Source organism: Oryctolagus cuniculus, chromosome 10, assembly GCF_964237555.1.
Source record: "Oryctolagus cuniculus chromosome 10, mOryCun1.1, whole genome shotgun sequence".
Taxonomy (NCBI): Eukaryota; Metazoa; Chordata; class Mammalia; order Lagomorpha; family Leporidae; genus Oryctolagus; species Oryctolagus cuniculus.
Genome location: NC_091441.1, coordinates 65,015,896 through 65,043,211, shown reverse-complemented (window position 1 = coordinate 65,043,211; position 27,316 = coordinate 65,015,896). Strand labels below are relative to the sequence as shown.

At 43.6% G+C, this 27,316-nt stretch overlaps 1 protein-coding gene across 5 annotated transcripts in view; it reads right to left on the bottom strand.

The window, feature by feature from the left end:
- Positions 1 to 27,316, bottom strand: part of PTPRM (protein tyrosine phosphatase receptor type M) — an 869,082-nt gene that overhangs the window by 523,128 nt on the left and 318,638 nt on the right. For all 5 annotated transcript variants that reach the window (XM_008261054.4, XM_008261055.4, XM_051852140.2 and 2 more), the window contains exons 3-4: positions 20,920 to 21,191; positions 5,483 to 5,561 (exon numbers count right to left, since the gene is read on the bottom strand). In XM_008261054.4, coding sequence (XP_008259276.1) covers positions 5,483 to 5,561; positions 20,920 to 21,191 — 351 coding nt within the window. The remainder of the gene's footprint in view (positions 1 to 5,482; positions 5,562 to 20,919; positions 21,192 to 27,316) is intronic.

Genomic DNA, 27,316 nt, shown 5'->3' with positions numbered 1-27,316 from the left:
TGGAGACCCAGATGGGGTTTTGGGCTCCTGGCTTCAACCAAATCCAGCCCTGGTTGCTGTGGGCATTTGTGTAGTGAACCAGCAGATGGCAGATAGAAGATCTCTGTGTCACTGTCTCTCTCTCTCTTTCAAATAAAGATGAAAATAAATTAACTGATTAAAAAAGATAGTCATATCTTGTATCATGGGCATCTAGAATAAGAAAAAGGGGCACAGAATCAGAGAGGAGATAGGATATGAACTCACAGCCAAAGTGAATTTATTTATTCGTAGATGTCGGTGACCAACTGCCAGGGAGCATATAGGAAGTACATGTGGCAGAGGGCCCAGTCCTGCAGGCAGCTGGGCCTTATGTATCTTAGGGTGCATTAAGGTGATATGGGACAAGTCAGGGAGATAGATCAAGTTCCTGAGCTGGAGACCACAGCTCCCCTGCCTCCATGTAATCCCACCTGCATCCACCACCTGTCAATCAGACTATGCAACCACTCCTGTTATGGAAGTGAGTAAGAGGCCTGGAGAGCGCCAGGCCCAGTCCTTTCACTTGCTTGTTCCCTCCTGCTCTCAGGCCTGCTCCTTCTCTCCTGCTGGCCCCCTGGAAAGGTCCCTGTTTACCCTTCTTGGCCCCGCCCACTCTCCCTTAATATAGCCCTCGTGCTCCTATGTGTTCTTCTCACTTTCTAAATAAAACTTAAATCTTACTATGCTGCAAGCCATGCCTGAGTCTATGCTTAGACTTCTTCTCTAAGTAAAAGGTAAGGGCCAGAGCTGGAGATACTAATTTTTAGGCTAACCTAGCCCACAACAAAGGGTCTGGAGGGAGGGTGTGGGGGAAGCAGGCAGAGGTGAGCTTCCCCATACAGGTTTTTCAAGTTTTTCCAGGGCTTTCAAACCTGGAGAAGAATGCAGGGGATGGGGTGTGGGGTGGGTGGGTGGGGGGATAATACAGGGTGTGAGACTCAACTGATCTCTTGAAAGAAAGCAGGGATATGGGGCAAAATGGCATTCTATCTACTTTTAGGCAAGAACCTAAAGTGGCTGAGGCTTATGTCCTTGTTCCATCACCCAGAATGGAGACTGCAGCTTCCTGTAAAGCAGGACCCTGGGAAGCAGCTGTGATCCTTAAGGGACTTGGTTTCTGCCACCCACAGGAGAGACCTGGATTGTGCCCCCAGCTCCTGACTTCAGCCCCAGTCCTGCCCCAGCCACTGTGGGCATCGGGCAGTGAACTGGAAGATGGCAGCTCTCCCTGCCTCTCAAATAAATTAAAAAAAATATTAGTAGCACATCATAATAATAGAAATGCCCATATATGCAAGCCTATATTATATTTAATACAGGAGACAACATTATAAAGGTGATAAAATGCTTCTTTGGTTTCTTCTACCAGGATTATTGAACAAAATTCAAAATAGATTTTTAGTGTGCATACCAAATGCAAGAATTATCTGTGTTTATTAGAAGTGGTCTAACATGAGAGAGCTGCTGATTCTGCACAGCCTTCTCCACATTTCAAGCTGATCCTGCAGCTTATTGTCACTACATTAAAGTCAGTTTTATGAGCAACCATATACTGGTATCAGAACAGCTCCTATTAAAAAAATGCTGTAATGTTTACACATAAATGTATGTGAATCGAAATGGGAGCCTTTACAGTAAGGTAAATGAGATTCAGCAATTCTGCATGCATTTGGGAAGCCCAGCTTTGGATATGAAATATGTATGCTCTTTTAGGACTTAAATTTAAGAACCAAAATTTTGAGATAATTGATTATTACTTAGAAATCTCATAGGAAATCTCATAAAATATTACCTGTAAAGCTTTCCATTTTAAGACCAAACCACTGCCTTCCTTAAAATCTTTATTTGCATGTTTTTCCCATAAACTCAGAGATTCTGGAAAAACTACTACAGAAGGGCTATCATCAAAAGCATTTAAAGCTTACAGTTCAAAATGCTGTTGCACCATATATCATCCTGGTACAGAGACTGTTTTGCAATTCTGTGCCTCCTACTGGCAGTTCAGGAAGCCAATTAGGTATTAGCCTAGGAATTCTCCAAAGGGGAGAACATAAGCACCGCTTCCAGGGCCCTAGGAAGCTGGCTCCTCAGGCATGAATAAAACTGCAGGAGCCACATTACAGGAAGGCACTGGCAGAGGATAAACAGTAAGTCTTTATGTCTTTGCTGAATACAATGACTTAAAGCCTGTGAAATGGAAGGGGCTATTATGTCGGCCAAGGCCAGATGTAAAGAAAGGGACCCAGGACAACTTAGCAAGCCCTGAGCAGCACTGGCTACAGCCAGCACACCTGTACCAGCCTCTCCCTGAGACCTGCTCTGCCCCTGGAGCTGCAGCACTCAGCACTTAGTAGGCACACCCTATTGCTGGCTCTGATGTTCCTATTTACCAGTCAGAGGTGAACCAGAGGCCATGAACACTTATGTGGAGCAGATAATTCCGTGGCACATTTCCAAGCTGCAGGCTGTTACTCCCAGGATCTGGCCAAGGTCCAAAGCAGGTAATTATATTCGGCTGCCTAAATGTGTCCCGCTGTTTCAATTAGGTACAGTCTTGTTCCTTTCCCTGCCTTTTCTGGAAAAAGGGGGAGAAATTCTTCCTGAACTCCTCAGTCTTGTGGCCACAGACTAGAAGGTAAATGAGACAGGCTACAAAAGTGAAGTCTGCCTTCGTACCAAGTGAGATCACTGCTGGATATTCCTGTGTGTGTGTGGTAGCAGGCATCACAGCCCCCAGACACAGGCATCAGAGAAAGCAACCCCCTTCGCATGGCCTTAGACAATTGCTCCATGATACTCTCATCAGGTAACTACCACGCAGGCCTTCTCCATGGCTGTGACAGACAGTGCTCTAATGACCACTCATATCCACGCAATAAAATGCCGAGACATTCCTGCAAGTGTTTATGTTTCCAATATTGTAGATTTACCCATTCTCTCAAGAGTTGGGTTGGGGCCATCAGCAGAGACCCATGAAATGCTTGAACTGCCCATTTCTCTTTAATGCCACAGATGCTAAAACTAAAGCAGCCTGCCATCCTCCCAGTGGCCAAAAATTTAAAGTCTGATAGTATCAACTCTGGGCAAGGATACAGTGACAATAAAACTTCCACATCTTGCTGGTAGAAAGATAAACTGGTTCAGGCACTTTTCATAGCAATTTGGCAGCATCCAGTAAAACCAAAAATATTTCTCTCTTACATCCCCAGCAGCTCGGCTTTTCAACAGTCTATCCTGCTGAGGCTGTCACACATTACCAACAGGTACAGTCATGGGTATTCACTGTAGCTATGTGTTTTTTTTTCTTTTGAACTTTTAATATACTTATTTAAAGAGGCAGGGCACAGGAAGGAAGACAATTCCACAGCGAGTTTCAAACCACTGGTTCATTCCCCAAATGCCCACAACAGCTAGGGTCGGTCGGGCTGACGCCAAAACTGGGAACTGAGAACTCCATCCAGGTCTCCCACGTGAATGGCAGGAGCCCAGTCACTGCTATTTCCCAGGATATGCATTAGCAGCGAGCTGGAATTACCAGCCAGAGCCAGGGTGGAGCCCTGGTACTCTGAGAAGGGATGTGGGCACCCTAACCTCATCTTAACTGCTAGGTCAAACGCCCACCCTAGCAATGCTTTCAACAGAGGACAACTGAGCACCGGCGAACACAGGGAGAAGAGTCAAAACTCACTAAAGCACAAAAAATTAAAACGTGGTGTATCCATGGGATGGAATGCCACAGATCGACCTTTTGAAAACAGAAAGCTAAGTAGAAGGAAGAAGAATAAGAATACAGTTGTGGCTTCATCACTCCAGATCCCACATCTGTGCCTTCAATGGACCAGACTGAAAATACGTGGAAAAAAGATGCATCTCTGCTGAACATGTACACAATTTTCTCGTCTTGGTAAACAATACAGTATAACAACTACTTACATAGCATTTACACTGTTAGGTATATAAGTAACCCAGATATATGTACAGCATATAGGAGGATGGGTGCAGGTTCTATGCAAATACTATGATTTTTATATAAGGGACTTGCACAGCCACAGATTTCATATCTGAGGGCCTTCAGGGATGCGTCTACAGAACAATATATACAGTTACATTCCATTCATTGGAATTGATTGTGGTTTTTGTGCACACAAAGTGATGATGGGAAACACATACCTCTGTGTGTGTGTGTGTGTGTTACTGGCAAGTGTCAGGTGGGCCGAGATGTGGCTCCAGGCCCTCTGCTGCGGTGGTCACTGCGGTCGGCCTGAACAGCCTCCCATCATCCGAGCCTAGAGCACCGGTGCTCACAGGGATTCCGCGAGTACTTGGCAGCCAGTTCCCTTAAGAACAGCTTCTGCTTTAATCAGCTAAAGTCTTCTGCTGCTGAGCATGGATTAGAAACTGCACAGATGGAGAAGTGCAAAGGCTAGTTTACCACTGTGCTCAGCCCTGGGGAATGGGGACAAACGGGGCTGGCTGATATCCAGTACTATTTTATCTATTTAAGAAAATGGTTCCCATGCAAACAGGAAAACTATTGAGAGTTTTCACAGAAAGTACTAAAGTGTGTGTTTAGCATCCATTGCACTTTTTATAAGAAGGAATCTTCCAAAGAGGAAGCATGGGCAATTTCCAGTGTGCCTAGGTGGTTCAGGTAGGTCTCTTACATTCAACTGATGCATTTGTTCAGGACTATATTTTTGGGAACAATGTGACAAAAAGTAAGCAACGGTGCCAGAAATATACTGGACTTAAAAATAAAATGCACAGAGGATGGCACTGTGGTGTAGTGGGTAAAGCTGTCGCCTGCAGTGCTGGCATTCCATAGATAGGGGTGCAGGTTCAAGTCCCGGCTGCTCTGCTTCCAAACTGGCTCTCTGCTATGGTCTGGGAAAACGGTAGGAGATGGCTCAAGTGCTTAGGCCTCTGCACCTGCATGGGAGACCTGGAAGAAGCTCCTGGCTCCTGGCTCCAGGCTCCAGATCAGCCCAGTTCTGGCTGTTAGAGCCATTTGGGAAGTGAATCAGTGGATGGAAGACTTCTCTTTCTTTGCCACTGCCTCTTTGTAACTCCGCCTTTCAAATAAATAAATTAATCTTTAAAAAGAAGAAGAAAATGCACAGATTCTCAGTATGTAACCTTGTATCACTACAGAGAAAGGGAAATCCAAACATCACAGCAACAAAGAAGTAGGCTGCTTGCAAGGATGTCCCAACAGGTCCATGAATTCCTTTATCCCCATTCCTCGTTTTCATTTTAAAAGACACTTAGCTACACACAAAGCACGGCATCCACATACAGATTCCTCAGTTAGGGACTTGCAGGCTGGCACACCACATCTAGACTTCTAGGAGCCCTCTCCTGACAGCGTGGCTTCTCCCTGGGTTTTATGCCCTCCTGCTCATCCTAACATAAATCTGTCCCCTATGATGTCACCCAACATGTCACAGTGGAGCCAACTTACTGCACGGATGTCCTAACACCTTCACTTCATCAATAGCGAGGTAGCCTTGATGTCCAGAGGTTACCACTTCAAAAATCACCTGGAAAATTAAGAAATATTTACATTATTCACTTATTTTCTCAGACTTTTGCCAAATACCTCCTATAGATACACTACCCATCGTTTCCCCATTTACTCATTCATGTTCCCAACTAATGTTAATCAAGTGCCTCACGTGTGCCACTCAGCGTTCCAGGTTTCAGACTACAAAGTTAAATAAGGCCCCACCCCACTCTGCAGGGACCCAAGGGCTCCCCTGAAAGCAGGGTGGGGGACACACAGACAGGAGCAAGTACTTGGAAAGACAAAGGCTTGGAATTACTTACAAGGGGCTAGGGATACAAAGTATCCAGGCATTTGAGATCATCCACTTTGGAAGGAAGACAGACACTAGTTAAATCATCACACAAAAATAATGCCTCAATAATCGTTGTCCCATGTAGTGGAATGAGAAGGCCATGCCAAGATGGCCACTGGCAAGCGAGCGTCAGTTACTCAGGAATGGCTTCAGAAACCACCTGGGAAACCACCTGGCAATGGAGCCTGCCTGGCAACAGGCTGTGATTGGTTAGGGCATAAACCACCCCTTGACAGGATTGGCTGTCTTGGCTATATAAGCTGCAGTACCAACTGAAATAAATGAGTCTGTGGGCTGCTCGCTCGCCTCTGGCCCGCTTTCACAGGACTCCTGGTGTCTATGTTGTTAGTCCGCGCCACTTGTCCCACCGCGCTTCCTCTCAGAATGAATCCACAGCAACAATCCCAAATCAGGAAAAAAACAGAAACAAAAACCCTGTGCTGAAAGGATACTTTGTGGGAGGAGGGCATGGTAGACCATGCACCTAGTGTGCAAGGATATAGAAAGGATTTCCCACCCACTACCGAAGTCAAGACTGTGACAGTCCCTGAGCATCAGATAAAAATCTAAAGACGACTTTGACAAGTTTTATTATAGGTTAGACTTACCCCAAACACACAGTTTTCCTCAAGAGACAGCATTAAGATTGTGATTGCTCTAGATAACATTTACTTTTATTTATTTATTTATTTATTCAAGAGGTAGAGTTACAGACAGTGAGAGGGAGAGACAGAGAAAGGTCTTCCTTACGTTGGTTCACACCCCAAATGGCTGCAAGAGCCAGAGCTGGGCTGATCTGAAGCCAGGAGCCAGGAGCTTCCTCCAGATCTCCCAATTGAGTGCTAGGGCCCATGGACATGGGCCATCTTCCACTGCTTTCCCAGGCCACAGTAGAGAGCTAGATGGGAAGAGGAGCAGCCGGGACTAAACCAGCACCCATATGGAATGCTGAGGATTAACCTGTACCATAGTGCCGACCCCTCTAGATAACATTTTTCAAGGTAACTCTCTGACCAGAGTCACGTGGTATCCTAGGTACCAAATAACAGCCTTACGAATGTAAAGACTCTCCCAGGAGGAAGTGATATTTGAGTCCACAGCTGAATGATAAGAACAGGTTAACAGTGTGGAGAGTACATCTCATTCCAGGCTTGTGCAAAGGCCTTGAGATGGGTGAGACCATGACCATGAAGAGAACTGAGCCTACAGCCATAAGGGGCAACTGTGGCTAGGTTACACACAACTGCTTGTAGGAAAGAAATACCATCATCCACACCCTGTTAATAATGTAGACGAGACACCGTGCTAACTGACCTTCAGATGGCAAAGGTATGAAGTAAGAGGAGAAAGAAACAAAAATGTCCACAGTGGTGAAATCAAGAGGGCTTTCGCAACAGCTTGATCAAGCGAGAAGACCAAAGGAAAAGGGAAACATGTCTGAGGTCATGGAAATAAACGACTTTTGTGAGAAGGTGGAGCCACTTTAGAGAACTTGAGACTAAAAACAAAACCACTGCATGGGCTATCAATGTTCTTTACTGGATTATTTATCTCAAGGGGCCAGATGTCCGGCTATTGTTTAAGTGACCCACACACTTTTAAACATTTACTTATTTTATTTAAAAGGTACAAAGTCAGATACAGACAGACAGACTCCTGTCTTCAGCCTGCTCCAGCCCCAGCTGTTGCCAGCATCTGGAGAGTTCAGCAGCAGATGGAGGATCTTTCTCTGTCTGTCTGTATCTGTCTTTGTACCCTTTAAATAGTCAAAATCCAAAGTCAGAAAGTTTTGGATATTTTCATTGCCTTTATGAGATCTCTTGGGGAGGGGACTTAAGTCTAAACACAAAATTCATTTAAGCTTCATTTACACCTTATACACATAGCAGGGAGGTAATTTGATATAACATGTATAACAGTGTTGTGCATGAAATCAAGTTTCATGGTGTAGAGTTTTCCAATTATGGTATCATGCTGATGTTTCCGTTTCAAGCTGTGGAGCAGTTCAGATTCCAGATTTCTGCAGCAGGGATGCTCAGCCTCTATCCTGCCTTGGATGACAAAGTTCAGAGAGAGGAGTCTCAGATCGACTACTAACTTCATTTTAAACCTGACCATTGAGATACTCCCTTTGAACAGGAGGGTTAGAACATGCAGCCACAACATGAGGGTCATATTCAATAGGTTTCTCAAAAACAGGTTTCAGAATCCCAGGAAAAGCTTCAGTGTCATGAACTCTTGTCATCTGGCAAGTTTTCCAGTTTGCACGCCCCTCTTGCCAGTCCCCTTACCAGGAAAGCTGCAAACCCGACAATAATATTTTTGCCTCTTTCTGTCTATTCTACTTCTCCAGTGAAGCACAACCAGGGTGTGCAGCACCCAGTGGGAGTCACAGAAGCATCTAGCAATGCCAGCACCCAGGCCCCAAAAGACTGAAGTCATAGGAAATGATGACATGAGAGCACTGAGGGTACTTCTGGGAGAAAGTGCACAGGTGGGAAGAAATTCATTTGGAAATGGGCCCTCTTCATTTTGATCGCACCCGACAATTGAGTGTGAGAGTATGTGTGTGTGTGTGTGTGTGTGTGACAATCTTCTGTTTTAGAAGTGAGGCTTGGGGCGCCGGATTCTGTCCCGGTTGCCCCTCTTCCAGGCCAGCCCTCTGCTGTGGCCAGGGAGTGCAGTGGAGGATGGCCCAGGTGCTTGGGCCCTGCACCCCATGGGAGACCAGGAAAAGCAACTGGCTCCTGGCTCCTGCCATCGGATCAGCGCGGTGCGCCGGCCGCAGCGCGCCGGCTGCGGCGGCCATTGGAGGGTGAACCAACGGCAAAGGAAGACCTTTCTCTCTGTCTCTCTCTCTCACTGTCCACTCTGCCTGTCAAAATAAATAAATAAATAAATAAAAATAAAAAATAAATAAAAAAAAAAGAAGTGAGGCTTGAGTTTCCTTAGGGGGACACATCAAGTCCTTCTTTAAAAAAGAATTCAGTAATTCTCAAAACATTTACTTATTTGTATACATGATTCCTTGTCCCAGGCGTGTTTTGTACCAGTTAACCATGTGAGTCGGTTAAGTCAGAAAGTTTAAATAATTTTTCTGACATCACACAAGCAATTACACAATTAGGACATAATCTTTGGTCACTTTTACTTTCCAAGTCTGGACTCTTTCTATGTTTCCAAACTATCTTGACTAGTAGTGTGGGAGAGTATATATATATATACAGACTATACATATATATAGATATACACATACACACACACATTCCCTTAAATTTGTAGACAGTTATGTGCTGAGATTTTCACTTCTGGGGATGTAATGATCATCTATTTAACCTCCAACTATAGATGCCTGGAAAGCTAAACAAAGTAGTTTTAGCAACATCAAATTTTAAGACAAGACTTGGTCCACTGCAGGATATGGGACAAACCCTTAGACTATCTGCTTTTTTGCATTGCTCACAAGCTAGAGAGTTTTATAGTTTTCAACAGTGGGAGAAAATCAAAAGAAGAATAATATTTTGTGAGACATGAGAATCACATAAAATTCAAATCCAATGTCCATGAATAAAGTTTTATTGGCACACCGCCATGCTCATGCATTTACCACTTGGTTACAGCTGCTGTCATATAGCATCAGAGTTGAGGAGCTGCCATAGAGACCGTCTGGCCCGCAAAGCCTGAAATATTTACCATCCAGCCTCCTGTTTTTGAGAACAAATTTTCTTGCTCAGTTCACCAATACACTGTCATTTACTCTGGTTAACAAGAAAGCGTGTGTCAAAAGCAGTACTTTGTCACAGCCAAACACAATACACCTTGCAATCCACATGGGAGCCTCATACTCCAGCAAAGTCAAGGAGAAACCCAGGACCTGGCTTGACTTATTTTCAATTAAATTACACATATGGTACTTTAAATGTACATATGAGCTTATAACATTGCTACCAAATATTTAAAATAATGCATTATTGCAGCATATTAGAAAAATAGAAAAACTAACTACTTTACAGGTCCCCAAACAATGTGCAAAATAACTCAGAAGTCAAAAAACTAAACTACTGAGAATCTGTAATATGCAAGTTAAAACCTGACCACAAACACTGGTATTAGCCAGATCTGGTCTAAATGCTGTTGTGTGTTTTTATTGAAACAAACACATGTTTAGGGAAAATGCTTTTGCTTTCTAGTCCAACCTAAATTATGATTATCTGACAAGTTATGGATCAGTATATCAGATTCCTAGAACCACCGTATCTTATTCTGGGATAAATATACTGCCACAACTTAATTTCAAGTCACCATTTTTAGAGAATTGGCTTAATAAAAATAGTCATTCTTCATTCCTGGATTCCTTGTTACATCAAAAAACTTATTTTAACCTCCAAATTGCAAAATCTGCATGGTCAGTTGGGCATCTGAAGACAGCGGTAACAACTGAGCTGCTCAATGCACTCATTCCCTCAGGAGGCCCAGCAAGGCAAAGCTCTGTCTTCTTGCTTTAACTTTCTTACTATAAAAAAAGAACCAGTGGATGGAAGACTTCTCTCTCTCTCTCTCTCTCTCTCTCTTTCTGCCTCTGTATCTTTGTATCTGTGCCTTTCAAATAAATAAATAAATTGGGGCCGGTACTGTGGCACAGTAGGTTAATACTCCTCCAGCGGAGCCAGTATCCCACATAGGTGCCGGTACTAGGCCTGGTTGCTCTTATTCCAATCCAGCTCTCTGCTATGGCCTGGGAAAGCAGTAGAAGATGGCCCAAGTCCTTGGGCCCCTGCACCTGCATGGGAGACCTGGAAGAAGCCCCTGGTTTCGTATCGGCCCAGCTCCAGCTGTTGAGGTCTTTTGGGGAGTGAACCAGCAGATGGAAGACCTTTCTCATGGTCTTTCCCTCTCACTGTCTGTAACTATACTTCTCAAATAAAATTAACAAATTCAAAAATAAACAAATAAATAACTCTTAAAAAATAAAGTGTCCTGATGGTAGTGCATTTGTGTCATACTTTTCGCAATTTTATGATTTTAACTGGTGATTTTGCTTTTGAAAATGACCCCAAATGTGAGGAAGGCTCTCTGCTATTTCCAGGAACAAGAAGGCTGTGATGAACCTTAACTAGAAAATACACCTGTTGGCCATGCTGTGCTCAGACGTGAGTTATAGTGTTTGGAGGTTCAATGTTAATGAACAGATATGGCATCTTTAAACAGAAATACACTTAAAACAAGATTATGATTGATTGGTTGCTCACAACCCTGTGACCCGAGGCTCCCAACGACCTGGCCCCATATTTCCTATAGGAGGAACAGTTTGCCCTCCATATTTATGTATTTGTCATCTATAGACTCAATCAAGCAGGGAGCAAAAATAGTTGCACCTGTACTGAACATGTAAAGGTTATTTTCTTTGTCATTATTCCCTAAGAAATGCAGTCAAAAAACTGTTTACATTGTTTGTGGTCTCATAAGTAAACTAGAGATAACTGAAAGTAAGGGGGGGGGGGAGTATGTGGATATATTATGTGCAAATACTACAGCACTTTCTACAAAAGACTTGAGCATCCACTGGTAGCCGTAGGGTGAGACCAATGCAATGTTCTCTGAGACTTTATACAACAGAACTACTGTGAATAGGATAGGCTACCGTGCTGGTGTGTATGGGTTCATTGTGAGTCCCCATTTCTTCCAAAGGATTTTTGTGCTGATGGTTCCCGGATATTATTTACAGCCACACGACAGAAGGAAATGCAGAACAGAGAGAAGCAATATTCATTCAATCCCTCTACTAATAACAGCTCAGGAGACAAAATGCTGCATCTCCGTAGCCTTTGAAACTTTGGGAAAAGACATTTGCTGTCAGATCAGAAGCAACCAGTTAAGCCATCGCCTAGCGCCCAGGAAAGGCCATTCCCCCGAAGTGGCCCTCTGAGAGGTGTGACATCAAGCCACCCTTCAGATGCCTGCCAACCGGAGATGGGGACACGGCGTAACACTGCAGCATCCCTGCTACTCCCTGCTTCAGTGAAGAGCAAAATGAGCTTTCCATGCTGCCACTTCGCCTTGTTATGTGGGAGCAAAGTAAAGGGATTTCCTCGGCAACACGAACACTCGCCAAGGAAGACGTGCTGGTGAAGTCACCTGTCGGTGCCCTTGGACAAAGGGGATTAACAGGGGCACGTCTATTCTCCTACAGATTACCTAGTGGATCCTTTCTGCTTTTGATTTAAATAAAAAGCAAAGGTGCGTCCTACCTATTTACAAACATGCTATTTTGTTGTTGTCAAATGGGTAAAATAAAAAAAGAACAGAAACACACTGAATGAAAGTTTCTGTAATATTCAAGGAGCCCCAGCAAAACTACCACGCATATCCCATTAAGCAACCAGACGTGAGTAGGAGGAGTACGTTCAGGTGCTCTACAACACAGAAGGGCAACCACAGTTCACAACAGCCTACTGAAGTAGTTTAGAAAGAACTAGAAGAAAAGAATTCAAAGATTCCAAACATAAATAAGAAAGAAATGAAAATGTGGAAATGCTGACTTCTGATTTTATCATTACACACTGCACACATGTATTGAATTATCACCCTGTACCCCATAAATATGTACAACCACAAAAGAAAAAAAAAACTAAATAAAAAGGAACCAGGAGCAAAATATTCCAACATATGTTTATAGGAATGGGTTATTAGAAAATGAAATATAAATTTGCTTTTGGAAACACAAAGCACTCAGTAGACAGTAAATCTGTCAGTGGAGCTAATTTCTTTTTTTTTTTTTTTTTTTTTTAAACTTTTATTTAATGCATATAAATTTCCAAAGTACGACTTATGGATTACAATGGCTTTCCCCCCATACCGTCCCTCCCACCCACAACCCTCCCCTTTCCCACTCCCTCTTCCCTTCCATTCACATCAAGATTCATTTTCGATTATCTTAATATACAGAAGATCAGCTTAGTATACATTAAGTATGGATTTCAACAGTTTGCTCCCACACAGAAACATAAAGTGAAAAATAATAGATGATTTTTTAAAATGATGATGAAATCAGAGCAGACCTATTGTCATGTTTAATCCCAGTGAGAGTCAAGTTGGGAATTGATAATTTCTTTTTTTTTTTTTTTTTTTTTTTTTTTTTACAGAGGATCAGTTTAGTATGCATTAAGTAAGGATTTCAACAGTTTGCACCCCCATAGAAACACAAAGTGAAATATATTGTTTGAGTACTCGTTATAGCATTAAATCTCAATGTACAGCACATTAAGGACAGAGATCCTACATGAGGAGTAAGTGCACAGTGACTCCTGTTGTTGACTTTACCAATTGACACTCCTGTCTATGGCATCAGTAATCTAGTGGAGCTAATTTCTGATGCTTTGTCTGGCCTATTCTCAAATGACTTCTTCCATTCCACCTACCAATGTTCATGATTCTCCTCACTTTTCCTTTGGTCTCTTCTTTCCCTATAGAAAATAATATCCTATGATCATAGCTTAAATTTTCATTATATGAAACAGGATGTCTATGAAAATTAAGGTAGAAGAAAAAAACCAGCATAGGGAATTTTAAGGGATTGTGCTAACATGCAAGAGGCAACACCCACATAAAGATGGAAGATGGAAAGCCACAGAAGACGTTCTTATCCCTGCTCACCAAATAAAAAGTACAAACTGAGAATGAAATTTTGAGATGAGGTTACGTTTTAAAAAATAAAGAAAACCATGATCTCCAAGGATGTTCTACTTCCTAAGTGCACTTCTGAGTTAATGCTACAGGGACAACCTAGTATGTTCCCATTGGTTTATTAATACTTATTTTTAAGCATAACATGCAGAGGACAAGGGCAACTGCTTAGAGTAGCTTTCTGCTAGACTAAGGGACTTATATGTCACTGTGGCATCAGATTCTACATGTCATCCTAGAGGCAGGAAGCAGCAATTAGGCTGTCTTGCACTTGGAGGAAGGACACAGTGAGGTATTTATGTAATCAAGGTACGTTCTGTTTCTCAACTGTTACATCTCAGTATTCCCAAGTGTGTGTCAAGGAACACTACACTCAAAAGATGATCTGCAAACACTCCAGGCGGCACCCACATCCTCCGCATGTCCCTCCTAGAGATTCAGAAACACACATAGGCTCCAAAACAGCCTGCAGTTAGACTTTCTCTAATTCAGCATATCTTCCTGTTTGGCCAATTCATGCCTCCAACACTCCTTGGATTTCTAGAACACAATTTGGAAAATGCTCACTTGTTTAGCTCTAAAACACTGTCTCCAAGCAGTAAATGTATGCAGGTCTGCTGTCACTCAGCCGTGCCTTTACATAGCTTTCTAGTAAAATAAGTGGGCTGAAGGCAAACACAGCAAAGAAACCCAGACAGCTGTATGGAGAATAAAAGGTGGGAGGTAACTGTGAAGGGATGGGTAAGACCAAGTCATTCCTATTCCCTCAACTCCTCATTTCCCAGGAAAGATGTCAGTCCTCTAAAGGGTAAGTCTTGGATTAGCCTCCCCGCAAAGTACAAAATCCTGGCTGTACAAAGACTTCCTGGCAGGACCCAGAGGGAAGCCCCTCCTCTTCACCCAGGGCCCTACAGTTTACCTAAGGAACTTGTTTAAACAAGGAGGCTCCACTGAGCCAACGAGACTCTCCTTTTCCACGGCTTTCCCCTCCCAGGCCGTCTGCTCATTGCCTACCCCTTGAGCCAACCCATTTAGTGAGAGGCACAGGGAAGGAGATGCCCAGACCACCTAGGCATTGCTCTTTTTTCAGAGCAATCATTTCTACTGAAGATCCCTGCCTTGCCGGCTTCCAACTGGACTTGAGACCACTGCCTTCCCAAGGTGGGCAGAAAGGCTATGGGGGTGCAGATGCAGAGACTTCCCTGGGCCCACGCATGGCGGAACGCAGAGAAATCAATCGGTGACCTCTTTTTTTCTGAAACAGATAGGGACACCAAAGAGAAAGGGGACTGCCAAGCCGAAGCTGAGATCTTATTATTTTTTTAATCAGCACCAGAAAGCAAGATGGTGAATGTGAGAGGGAAATATTATTCTTCCAATGGCAGGAAATCAATATCTAAAGCCACGGCAACAGGTGCCCAAGGAAGGCAGGGCCCAGGCTTCCCTGCAGCTGCAGGGCCCCAGAAGGGCATGTCTGAGTAGCCGCAATTAGGATAAACATTAATTAAGGAATTAAATGTGTTAATCACCAAATACTTGACAGTTTGTGCTTTAACAAATTGTAATTAACCTGTAATTAGCTGTATTCCATGCAGGTTACCATTGTGGTTTGTATCAGTGGAATACTATTCTACCATAAATTGTAAATAGTAAAATGGGCTCTTGCAGGATTCACAGCATGAGACTGTGGCAATCTCCCTGGTAAGGATGCGCTGGCCCTGGGGCTTGGGCACTGGGTCTGCAACACAAGGAAGCCCCCTGCCAGCTTCACCTGACAGGTAACTGTGCCGGATGTTTTCCATCAGGCTGACACCATGATTTGGCTACAATGATGGCTGCAAGAACAGTTTCCTCTGCTGAGAAACGCTTCAATGCCCCCAGACGTTCGTGATTCAGATCCCATTAGGGGAAACTCTATGAAGACAGGAGAAGAGCAAGAAGACCTTTATGCTCATCAAAACTACTCCAGGCAGTCGTGTCTAGTTGGTCTGAACACTTCTGCAATTCCAGCTCCAACCTAGAGGGAAAATGCCTCTGGACTGTGCAGCCAAAACCACGTGAGAAATGGAAAGTCCTTCAAAGGCTCAGGCTGTAAAGGAAAACAATGGCCATACATAGTGTCACCAAATATGTCCCTAGAGCACCTGTTCCCCAAGGTGCAGCCAAAGGAGTCCAGGGGAAGGGGAATTCCATGGACCCTCAGGAAACCTCACCAGGCACTCCTACAGTATAGCCATTATGGAGCCTTCTGCCAAAAAGGAACTTGGTTCATTTCATTTCCCCCAGGGCTTTTTCCTGGACCGCTTTTTCATTTAACACCTTTTGACATCCCACTAAACGCATTTAGGAAGTGCTTTCGCAGGGACAAAGCACTCAGCTATTAGCTGTTTCCCCTTTATATTGCCTTTCACAAATCTTAATGGTGGCTCAACCAAGCGCCACCATTTATTCAGAGGCTGGCATATCACAGATGAGTTTTTCTTTCATCTTCGCACCCTGCACAGTCATTATATCTAAGCCTATAATTAGGAAAGCAAGGCTCATAAAGTTTAAATCAGTTACCCAAGCTTTTTTTTAAGATTTATTTATTTGAAAGGCACAGCAACAGAGAGAGGAGAGGGGGGTTAGGCAGAAGAGAAGGACAGGGAGAGGATCAGAGGCCAGGAGGGAGGGAGGGGGAGGGAGAGGGAGAGGAAGAGAAAGGGAAGGGGGAAGAAGGGAGAGAGAGATCTTCCATTTGCTCACTTACTTCTCAAATGGAAACAACAGCCAGGTCTGGGCCAGGTGGAATCCAGGAGCCCAGAACTCCATCCCAGTCTCCCACATAGGTAGCAAGGGCCCAAGCACTTGGGCCATCTCCTGCTGCTTCCCCAGGCACATTAGCAGGGAGTGGGATTGGAAGCAGATCAACCAGGACTCAAACTAGTGCTCATATGGGATGCCAGCATTGTAAACAGTGGCTTAATGGGCTGTGCCACAATACTGGCCCTGGTTGGTCAAGCTTACAAATAAGCAAGGGATGATATTCAAATCCAATTCTATCTAAGCCACAGTATGTGCTCTTTTATTACACTATGATGCGGCTCATTCCCAAACAATGAATGTGAAATGTGAAATATACTTATTGCAGCATAAACTGTGATATAACATGAAATTCCTTTAAAAGATTTAATTTATCCTTCTTAACTCATATCAAAATTACTATTGAATGTGAATGCTACCTTTTAGGAGTCAGTATATGTAATATACCAATATTCAAATATACACCAACCTCACTTTTTTTTAGGCATCTATAATGTATCTTACAGACTACACAGAATTCAGAAGTGTTGTCTGGTGGAAGCTGACTCCTGTACCCTGAAAGACAGTTTCTCGGAGATGCCATCTCCTTTAGCCTAGGCTAAAGCGTTAAGGTTCAGACACAGCCTATGTGTCGCATCCCTTAGATGCTAATTTTTACATAGTATGTTAAAAATAAAAAAAGTCACACGCTGGCACCCATGTGCGTATAAGACCAGAAACATTTTTGTTACATTTTGCAATGAAGTGACAGTCACAAGCCAGATTCACATTTGCAGGCCAGTACACACCTCCATATAGATAAATCAATATAGAAACATACACTAAAAGCAGATGGGCTCTTGCAGGATTCACAGCAGGAGCCCGTGGCCATCTCCTCGGTAAGGTACTGGGGCCTGGGCATTGGGTCTGCAGCCCAAGGAAACCCTCTGCCTGCTTCACCTGACAGGTTACTAGTGTTTTCCATTCATCTGATACCGCAAGTTGAGGTGGAAACAGCACGTGGCTCCTCTTGCTTCATATCTGTTAATGCACTTGTCCATGTCATCCCACCGGGAAACACCATCCAGGTCTTCAATGGTGGTGTTAGGGCCTATTCTCAGTGCTTAGGAGGTCTCCTTCTGACATCTCTGCTCTGTCATCTACCTCTTCCCATCTGCCTACAGCTCAGGTTGTGATGAGGGTAACAACTTCAGCAAGTTGTCTCCCCAGCAGAAAGAGGGAACCACAACCTTTCCTGTACCTTCCAAACCTCAAAGGTTGATGCCTGGTTGGGGTGCTCAGGAGTTAAATGAACAAGGGTGGTTTTCAGTGGATTCATACTCTTGACAGTTGTTGATAAGCTGGTTCTTAAAAACTGAGGAACACCGTAAAAACAAAATCTAGAATTTCACCTTTGAATTCAAAGCATGAAGCTATTCTTAATGAGTCACCTCATGCTATGAACTGAATGTTTATGTCCCTCCAAAATTCATGTTGAAACTTTCCGGTGTGTTGAAATCACGGTATTAGGAGATGTGGCTTTGGGGAGGTGCTTGGGTCACACGGTGTAGAGTCTTCCCGAGGGCATCAGTGCCCTTGTGGGAAGAAGCAGGAGAGAGCTGGCTTTCCCCACTTTGCTTGCCACATGAGGACACAGCAGGAAGGGGATCACCTGTCAGTTGGGATGAGAACTTTCCCCAGAGTAGTCCCTGCTGTCACGCTGACCTCAGATGTCCCATGTTCCAGAGGTGGGAGAAATAAACGCCTGTTGTTTAAGCTACTTGGTCTGTGGTTATTTTGTCACTGTAGCCCAGCTGACTCAGACAGTGCAGGAATTAACTACAAGAATAAAGTTCTAATTTATTCTGGTAAATCATACACTGCTCATGATGTACCAGAGACCACAGAGGCAAGAGTGGGGGCTTAGGGGTTAGGATAAGGCGTTCATAATTGAGATGGCAGAGGACTGTACCCAAAAGTGTCCAGGCAAGTGAGAATTCATTAAAAATGACCTGGCCCTGGTACAGAGGACCACCCTACTCTCATGTGGCTTGGTGATTCCTTTTGGTAAGTCTGTCCTCCCAGAAGCGTTTATCGATCAAATCACCCCTTTACCGCACTGGACTGTCTGTGTTAGTGAGTAAAAGGCTGAATACAAGGTCAATCTGGACTGCAGCTGCCTTCACCACAACCTTCATGCTATGGCTCCGGAGGCCACCGAGGGGCTCAGGAGAACTCACTCCGGAGGTTGGGGGTGGGCACCGCAAGGGTGAGGAGCATACTTTCCAATCCTGTCCAAAATTGTGTCCCCTGGGCCTCGGACCCGTGGACCCCTGGGGCTACAGTGCCCGCAGCCAGGCCCAGGGGGCGGTGGGGAACAGCTCAGAGCTCCTCCACAAGGAGCTTTTCAATCACAGCTTCTCTGCCTGCTCCACGTACAAGGAACCTTCTCCAGGCTACCACGTCAAACTCACCAGAGGCGGCTCGGTGTGTAACCCTATGAAAAGAGGAGCTTTGTCCTAGAGGATCTATTTTTAAGTATAGTCCCGACTGATGACGACTAGCACATTTATAGAAAAAGAAGGCACTCAATAAATAGGATGTTCTCCTTCTGAGAACAAAACTAATTTTTACTCTAATTGCTTTATAAATAAACACAGTACCTGTGTTCTCAGGAAATGTTAGAATGTGACAGATGGCAGAAAGAAAAAAAATCCAATAAATCTCTTGTTACCCCATTTGCAAAGGAGACACTTTTTAAATGTATTTACTTCCAAATATATTTTAGTCTTTATGATAAATTTTTAAATTTAAAAATAGATTTTAATGTAGTATATCAGTTTTATCCACTTAACAATATAAGCTTAAATACTTCATTAAATGATCTTCCATAACATTATTCTTAATGGCTGCAAAATGAATTTTTGTAATGAGGTGGCATAAATTAATGCATCCTCTATTGTTAGAAATAATACTGTTTTTGGTTTTTCATTATAATAAGTTGCTATGAATATCCTTGTACTGAACCAACCACAAGTACTTTTTACAATTTTTTTTTTTTTTTGACAGGCAGAGTGGACAGTGAGAGAGAGAGGCAGAGAGAGAAAGGTCTTCCTTTGCCGCTGGTTCACCCTCCAATGGCCGCCGCTGCAGCCGGCGCACCGCGCTGATCCTGGCAGGAGCCAGGAGCCAGGTGCTTTTCCTGGTCTCCCATGGGGTGCAGGGCCCAAGCACCTGGGCCATCCTCCACTGCACTCCCTGGCCATAGCAGAGAGCTGGCCTGGAAGAGGGGCAACCGGGACAGAATCCGGCGCCCCAACCGGGACTAGAACCCGGTGTGCCGGCACCGCAAGGTGGAGGATACTTTTTACAATTTTTAGGATAAATTCTTAATAGATTACCAAAGTTAGACTTTGTAAATTTTTAACATTTTTAAAATTTGCTGCCAAGTGTGCTGTAAAAAGATTTTTAACAATTTATGTGTATACCAATGGAACTTTCACTACCTCCCACTACCACTCAAGGAACATTTATTTACCACTCATTAAATATCAGACAGGGTTGTAGGCACTGGGGTACAAGGATAAATTAAGCATGGAATTTACAGCCCATCTGTTCCCATAGAAGAATTGGGATTGATGGGTTGTGTCTGATCAACACCAGACCTACAGAATGGGTTACAGAGGCCATTCTGGCCTGTTCTGAAGACAAGCAGCCCTCGAAAGACCTGGTTACCCCTCCTAAGTCTAGACGAGCACCTCAATGAAATGTGATATACAACGTTACATGCACCTGCCAGTCAGCTCCTCAGTGAGCCAAGGGAACCAAGAAAGAGAAAAGCAAAAGATCACAGTCTTCTTTATGTCACTCTTAGCTGGAAATTAAGTGAGCATTCGTAATAATTTTCCTTTTTATATAAATGTCCATTGTAATGAATTTCCCACCTTGCATCCCAAGGTGTCCCTTACAGAAGGGCTGTGACCTCAGATGGCTTCTGTCTCACTTCCTAACTGCCCCAGGGCACTGCCCTCCAGCTAAGGGACAAGAAATCAAGCAACAGAGATTCGCTGACATAACAGCATAGGAGACTCGGACAGCCCTCCGTGGCCAAGACAGTCTCTGTAAAATATTTTCTTCTATTGCTTCTGTGGGTTGAAGCAGGGAACTGTAGTTCACAGGCTGGCCTCCAGGAGCATGTAACCTCAATGACCCACTGATTCAGAGGAGAAGGGCATCTTCCTTTAGACTCAAATGCTGTCTACCTGGGTCAGACACAGTCTACTGGACATGGAAAGAAGAATATACTTTTTGCCCCTCTGCAGATTACTGCTTTTATCTTCTTAAAACAATATGCACAAGGCATAAGCAAATTTAAATTATATTTTTTTACTATCACAACATCTTAACACACTCCTTCTTAAACAGCATAGGTTTTACCTACATTGATATAAAAACATTCCTTACACATTTTCTGGTTATGTCAATATAATAATCATTTATATATATATATATATATTTTTTTTTTTTTTTAAGAAACTAGAGGATGTTTCAAATCATGAAATGAGAAGTCACATACCTGATAAAAGTTAGGCCAGAAAGTGCTAATGGCTAGTTCTGCCCTGTTCCACGTGCGCGTCGGGTCTCCAGATATATTCCAGATGGGATTTCCCAAGGGCCCATTATTGACCCTCACATAGACATTGAGTAGTCCGGGTGCAGAATTACTCTTGCTGGACACAAAATAGTGAAAATCGATGCAGTGGGTGTCATTTTCTTTAAGCTGAGGTAAGAGCAGGTGGGCTGTCTGCTGCTCGGGTCTCCCAGATGTGTTCACCAGCATGAAAGAACCTGGGGACAAGAAGGCAAAGAGTCAAACCCTGAAACACTGCCTGGTGTGCTTGGGCAGCACTGTCAGGTTTACACAGGCTGGCATTGCAACTTAACATCTCTTTCTTACATTTAAAACTCTCATTTCTTTCATATCCTTTCTATGCACCACCTCCTCCTACCACCTCCCCCAATTCACTCCAGAGTCAGTGAATGGAGAAGTCCCCAGATGTTACTGCAATTCCCTAGATGTCACCTAAATAACGGAAATGCAGCATAGTATCTGTAGACCCCCCCTATCTACCTGGTAGTCGCTAGCTACGTGTGGTTGCTTAGGTAGAAATGAATAAAAATTCCACATGACCAGACATTCAGGTCCGCAGCCCATCAGCTGAGTTTCACGAGCTCCAGGGCCACACATGACTTGGTTGCTGCCGCACAGAGCAGCACAAAGAAGGCACACATCCTCTCAGAGGCTCCACTGCAGAGCAGCATCCTCCAATGGCACTACCATTAGGTAACACAGCCGTGTTGAGACTGTGGTACAGTCTGGCTTGCGGAATCTCCACTGGCCCCTGCGATACTCTGCGGGGTCCTGCCATGGGCACTACTGCCTCTGCCTGATGCTGTGACAGTTTACTTGTCCTGGACAGTGGGGGCAGTTCTACAACTGGGTGTGTCCAAATGCTCACTGCCCCACTGGAGGGTGACCATCCCCACAGCATTCTCTAGGAACTCCTCCTATCTTGACACCCTGAGCATTAACCAGCAACAAGTGCCGAAGAGTTCCAGATGGATTCAAGTTCTCCTGGCACCTGAGTCCTTCTCATGTCCAAGATCAAAAGAAACATCAACTGAAATAATTATATGAATTGTATATACCACAAAAAAGATAAAAGCAAAATGTTCTAAGATAAAAGAGACAAAAGGTTATTGCAAGTTCTTAACAGAGAAAAAGTATATTGAACCTCTAAGTTGGAATTTTATTTGAATTTGGAATATAAAAATAGAAGAAAACAAGTACTGTCCAGGTGCGGTTGGCCTCTCAATTCCTACTGGACAAGCAGGCTCTTTCCCCCAGTTGAGTATTCCCTTTCAAATGTCCCTTATTGTGAATCCCAACGTCCACGATGGTAATTTTGTGTGAATAAACATTTCAGTGTTTACTCATACATACCTATAAACAAACACATACAGTACGAAAAAAAGAGCAGAACTTTTATTGAGTTCACATGCTATAATTCCCAAATAGCAAGACAAGAAGATCACCTTTCCCAGAGAATTACTGCGAGGGACAATTAGAAATGTAGATATCCTTTACAAATTAACAGGCAGTTATTAAGGGATCAATATTACAATCCATTTGTTTATGGCTGTTACTGTCACAGCGTCCTTGTACGAGGTAAGCTGGCTTAAATGACACTGAAGATAAACAGGAATGGGATCACAGAAGCAGCTTATCAAGTTTTAGGAGGAGTTAGTGGCAAAACCAGAACTTTGAGCCCGAGTTTCCAGCCCATGACTCATCCTTCCACACTCTAACAACCCCATGTTTCTTCCTGTGCCAACTGAGCATATTCGTATAGGAAAAAAGCAAGCCCCTCCACAGCACTGGAGGGAAATTCTAGGCGACAAGCAATTTTTAAAGAGATGACTGGTATACACCTGGAAATATAAAAGCCAAGCCACAAGGGAAGGTTTATCTATGGCACATACACTCCAATAAAATGGAAGAACTTCACACACGATTTAAGAAAGAGTTGGGGCAGAGAAAGAAGTGTGAGGCAACAGAAAATCGCTGAAAGAACTTGCTTTAGTTAGAGCTGACAAAGCATAAAGTCTTCAAACACATGCACAGTTGGTCAGCCTCATCACAACTCTGAAGCAGGCTGCTGGTGTTCATAGTATGAGTTCATGATTGATCGTACTTTTCTGCTGTTGCTCCAGTATAGCTGACTGAGTCCACATTCTATCATTTGGGCCTCTATTATGTGCAATAAAGTTACCATGGCTATTCCTACCAGTGGGGCTGTGGCATGATATGACCTTGAGGCCACCTGTGAATCACCAAAACCTTCAGTATTGCCACACTGCCAGCCAAGGATATTATTTCTTGCCTTGTTTCCATCAGTTACACTTGGGCAAGGAAGGGTGCTCATCATGACAATAAGCAAAGGATGGCAAAACCACATGGTGCCCATTGTTACAGCTTGGGTAAGGATTGAGTGTGTCCTACTACACAGCTTCGTGTGTTGGAAGCTTGGTTCTCAGTGTAGTGACGTTGAGGAGGAGGTAGAACCTTCCAGAGAAGAACCTTCTAGTAAAAGGCCACTAGATCATGGAGGTACCAGCCTCAGGTCTTGTGGTACTGGACTAGTTCCTCAGAGAACGGGCTGTTAAAAGGGGGCTGAGCACCTCCCCAAGTTCCTCTTCTGCATGCTCCCGCCATTGTGACGTCACCACGAGGCCCTCACCAGAGCTGAGCAGTTGCCAGAGTCCTGCCCCAGGATCTCCTGAACTGTGAGCTAAAGAGGCCTTTTTCCTTATTAAGCACTCAGTCTCGGGTACTTTGTTACTGTAACTGGAAACATGATGACACCCATATCCTGTGAAGCAGGCCTGGCTGAAGCCCAGAGGAGTCTGTCATACACTGGGCACTGCTCTACCATCACTGTTCAGGAAATCACTTGAGTTTCCTAAAGTATTATTTTCCTGGCTTCAAAACAGCACTCCAATGCTTAATCCACCATGCTGGATTCTGGCACAAAATGCTCTTCCAGGCAGTTTTCTGAGCTGTCTAAAGTACACAGAAGTTCCTGTGTTGTGGTCAAGGTGAAATTCAGGTGTCATCCAAGTTACAAACACTCAAATGCCCCTAACTTTGTAATCCTTTCTCCTCCTTTTTTCCCTGTGTGAGTCAGAACAGTCTGTTTGCAAAGGCGTTCTTTTGTTATGCATATAAGCTCAAAAAGGATTAGCAGAGGGAGGACTGACATCCCAGCTACACAGAAGTCCCTTTGGCTTCTGTGTAATGTTTTGCAGTGCATTAATTTTGTAAAGTGATCAAAGGAAATTTTGCTCTTGAAGCTTTTATCAACATATGATGGCCTTTAAACAAAGCTAAACACACCACAGAAGTGCCTTCCTTTAGTGCAAGGAGTGGCAACAAGTTTAGTGGTTTCAAGAGCCAATTTCTTTTTCCACTCAGTTAAGCTCCCTGGGTAACTGCAAGAACAGATGAAGACACTCTGAAGCCTCTAGCCCTTTCCTTTGTGTTCAAAAGGGAAAAACCCAAAATGACTGATGAAGAAGACAAACCGTGTACCATGCTTCTCGGGCGGCATAAAGCTGTCTCCACAAGAAGGGAATGACTGCAAGGAGCTCTACAGAGGGTAAGAGCTGGAGTCCTATGGTTTGGGGTGAAGGACCGGCTCAGTGGCATGCTGTGCCAGACAGCAGTTAATGGGGCCAGTATTTTTATTAGGGTTGTCACTGTTTTGCTGCTTCTCTGGCTATAAAAGCTGCATGGTTTTTTTTTGTTGTTGTTGTTTTTAATTTAAGGATTTTTAAAAAATGCTTTATTTATTTGAGAGGAAGACAGAGCTCCCACCTGCTAATGCCCACAACATCCCCATCTGGAACCAAAGTTGGGAGCAAGGAACTCAAACCCAGTATCCCATATGGGTGGCAAGAAACCAATCACTTGAGCTGTCACGGCTGTCTCCCAGAGTCTGCAATGGCAGGAAGCTGGAGTCAGAAACCAGAGCCTGGTATCAGACTCAGGCACTCCAATATGGGATATGGATGTCTTAACCACAAGAAGGCACTTAATACAAAACTTGCACAAAGCAAGAGCCCAACAAATGCTGGTGATTATCATCAGGATTGCTCTGCTTCCTGCCACTTCCTATGGACTGGAGTGTTCTATGCCTGCATTCTAGGAATCCCAAGCCGTTCTCTGCCATCTATCTATCTCTGTTTCTCCCTGTCCACCTCACAATGCTCTTGGCCCTGTCCTAAAACAGCTAAGTGGTACTTTTCAAATTTACTTTCTTTCTGAGATAGGAACACTTGTATTGACAGATGACAAAATCTTCAGCTCAATGTTGCTGCTGCATTTGTAGGGGAGGGTATCTATTTCACAGTGTGGCCATCAGGGCTTCGTTCGCGGCTTTGAGATAGAGAAGGTTTTTCATTTCCACCCACACAAGTGCGTCTTGACAGTGCTGGGCTGCAGTCTCCCAATGAGTTTGGAGAAGCAAATGTGAACATTCATATGTTTAACAACATCTAGTAGCTTTGACTCTGGTAAAGTCAAGGCTGTTTATAAAGGACCGGCAAAGGGAGCGAAGAGATGGTTTTCAATGGTTTGAATTTATCACCCATCTGTTATAAAAAGAAAGTCAGCCCACCAACCAATGTTTAAAGAATTAAAAAATGCAAAGCATTTATATTCAATTTTAGACTATTGTGTTTGCTTTTGAAATATCCCTATATGGCTGAATTTTAATGCTCACTTTCTACTTCAATGTTTTGACTGGGAGGGAATGCATTTTCAAAGAGTAATTGGGTCTCCCTCTGCAGTTGCTTCCTTACCTCAATTTTTCCCTCTACATAAAGCACCCCAACTGGGCAAATAAATAAAAGCATTCATAACTCAAATTGGCATAGAAGTTCTGTTTGTGTTCAGATAACAAAAACACCCTTAAGTCACTGGCACGTAAGTAGAGAATATAACATTGCCGGCAAAAGAAATGAGCTCCACGTGAGGAGGTCAGCTTCCAAAGAGAAAATGTTCAGATGCACACTTGGAAGGTTTTTAAGATTAATTATTTTGGTTTACTGAAAAGGAAAAGTCTCTTATGGGAATATGCAATGTTCACATGCTCAAATCTTTGGGTGAATTAAATTTACCATAATCAAATGCTTGTGATGAGACTGGCTTCCATCACTGCTGGCGACAGCAGTAATAACTACATAGGATTACTTAGCTCCTTTCTGGCCCATCAGTAACACTTGCATTGCTGTGACAGAGAACAAAGATTTGCAAAGGCAAAGGAACTGCATGAATCCTCATCCTACACTTGAGAAACTTCGGCCAAACAACACAAAAGGGAGTGCATTCTGTTAGCCAGCAGGAAGAATGAGTGGTGCATGTCACTCAGGACTTTGGCTGACAGAGAAACTGCATTTTGTGAATGTTCAAGCCATTATAGAATTCACTTTTTCAGAATCTCAGTTTGTGCAAAAGCACACAGATCATTGGTCTTTCCAGCCCTTGGGCTGTTTGCCTTTGTTTTTTGCTCTAGGACCATAACTCAAGCTTGTGGATTTAGAATCCAAAAGCTATATAAACTGTTTAAAAGTTTCATCATGGTGGTGCACAGCCCGACTCTGGTTGTCACGGCCGTTCGTGCTTCTTGGGACATACCCAGAAACAACCAGTTATAACAATTCAGCCCACTACAGCAGTGCTTCCCAATCGATGAGGAAAGATTACTATTTTTGAATATTTCCAGTGCATTTCAAACCAAATTTGTGTACAATACAATAAACATGAATTGCTACAAAAATGAAATAGAAAGGCACACAAAAATGTATGCTTTGAACTTGTGATCAGGAGTATTTGATAAAATAAATGTGAAATTCATCCATCAAATTCATATGAAAATTTTCTGCTGTCAACTTCTATAGTGTTCATGGACCAGGAACAAAAAAGGTATGGGCCTGCTCTGATCTGTAGTCTACTCTAGACAGCACAGGCTTAACTTTGTAGCAGACAAGCCATACAAAACAGCATCCAGGGTCCTCAAACAGATATTTTTTCCTCAACAGCAGGTGAAACAAGAGGCTGCTATTGTGGCACAGCAGGTTAAGTTGCTACTTTCAATGCCAACACCCCTTACAGGGGTGGTGGTTGGAGTCCTTGTTCTTCTACTTCCAATCAGGCTTCCTGCTAACATATTTAGGAAGGCAGCAGAAGATGGCTCAACTTCTTGGGCCCCTGCCACCCACATGGGAGACCCAGATGGAGTTCCAGGCTCGTGGCTTTGGCCGGGTCCAGCCCCAGCTATTGTGTTCATTTAGGGAGTGAACCAGCAGATGGAAGATATTTTTCTCTGTTTCTCTCTGTCATTCTGCCTTTC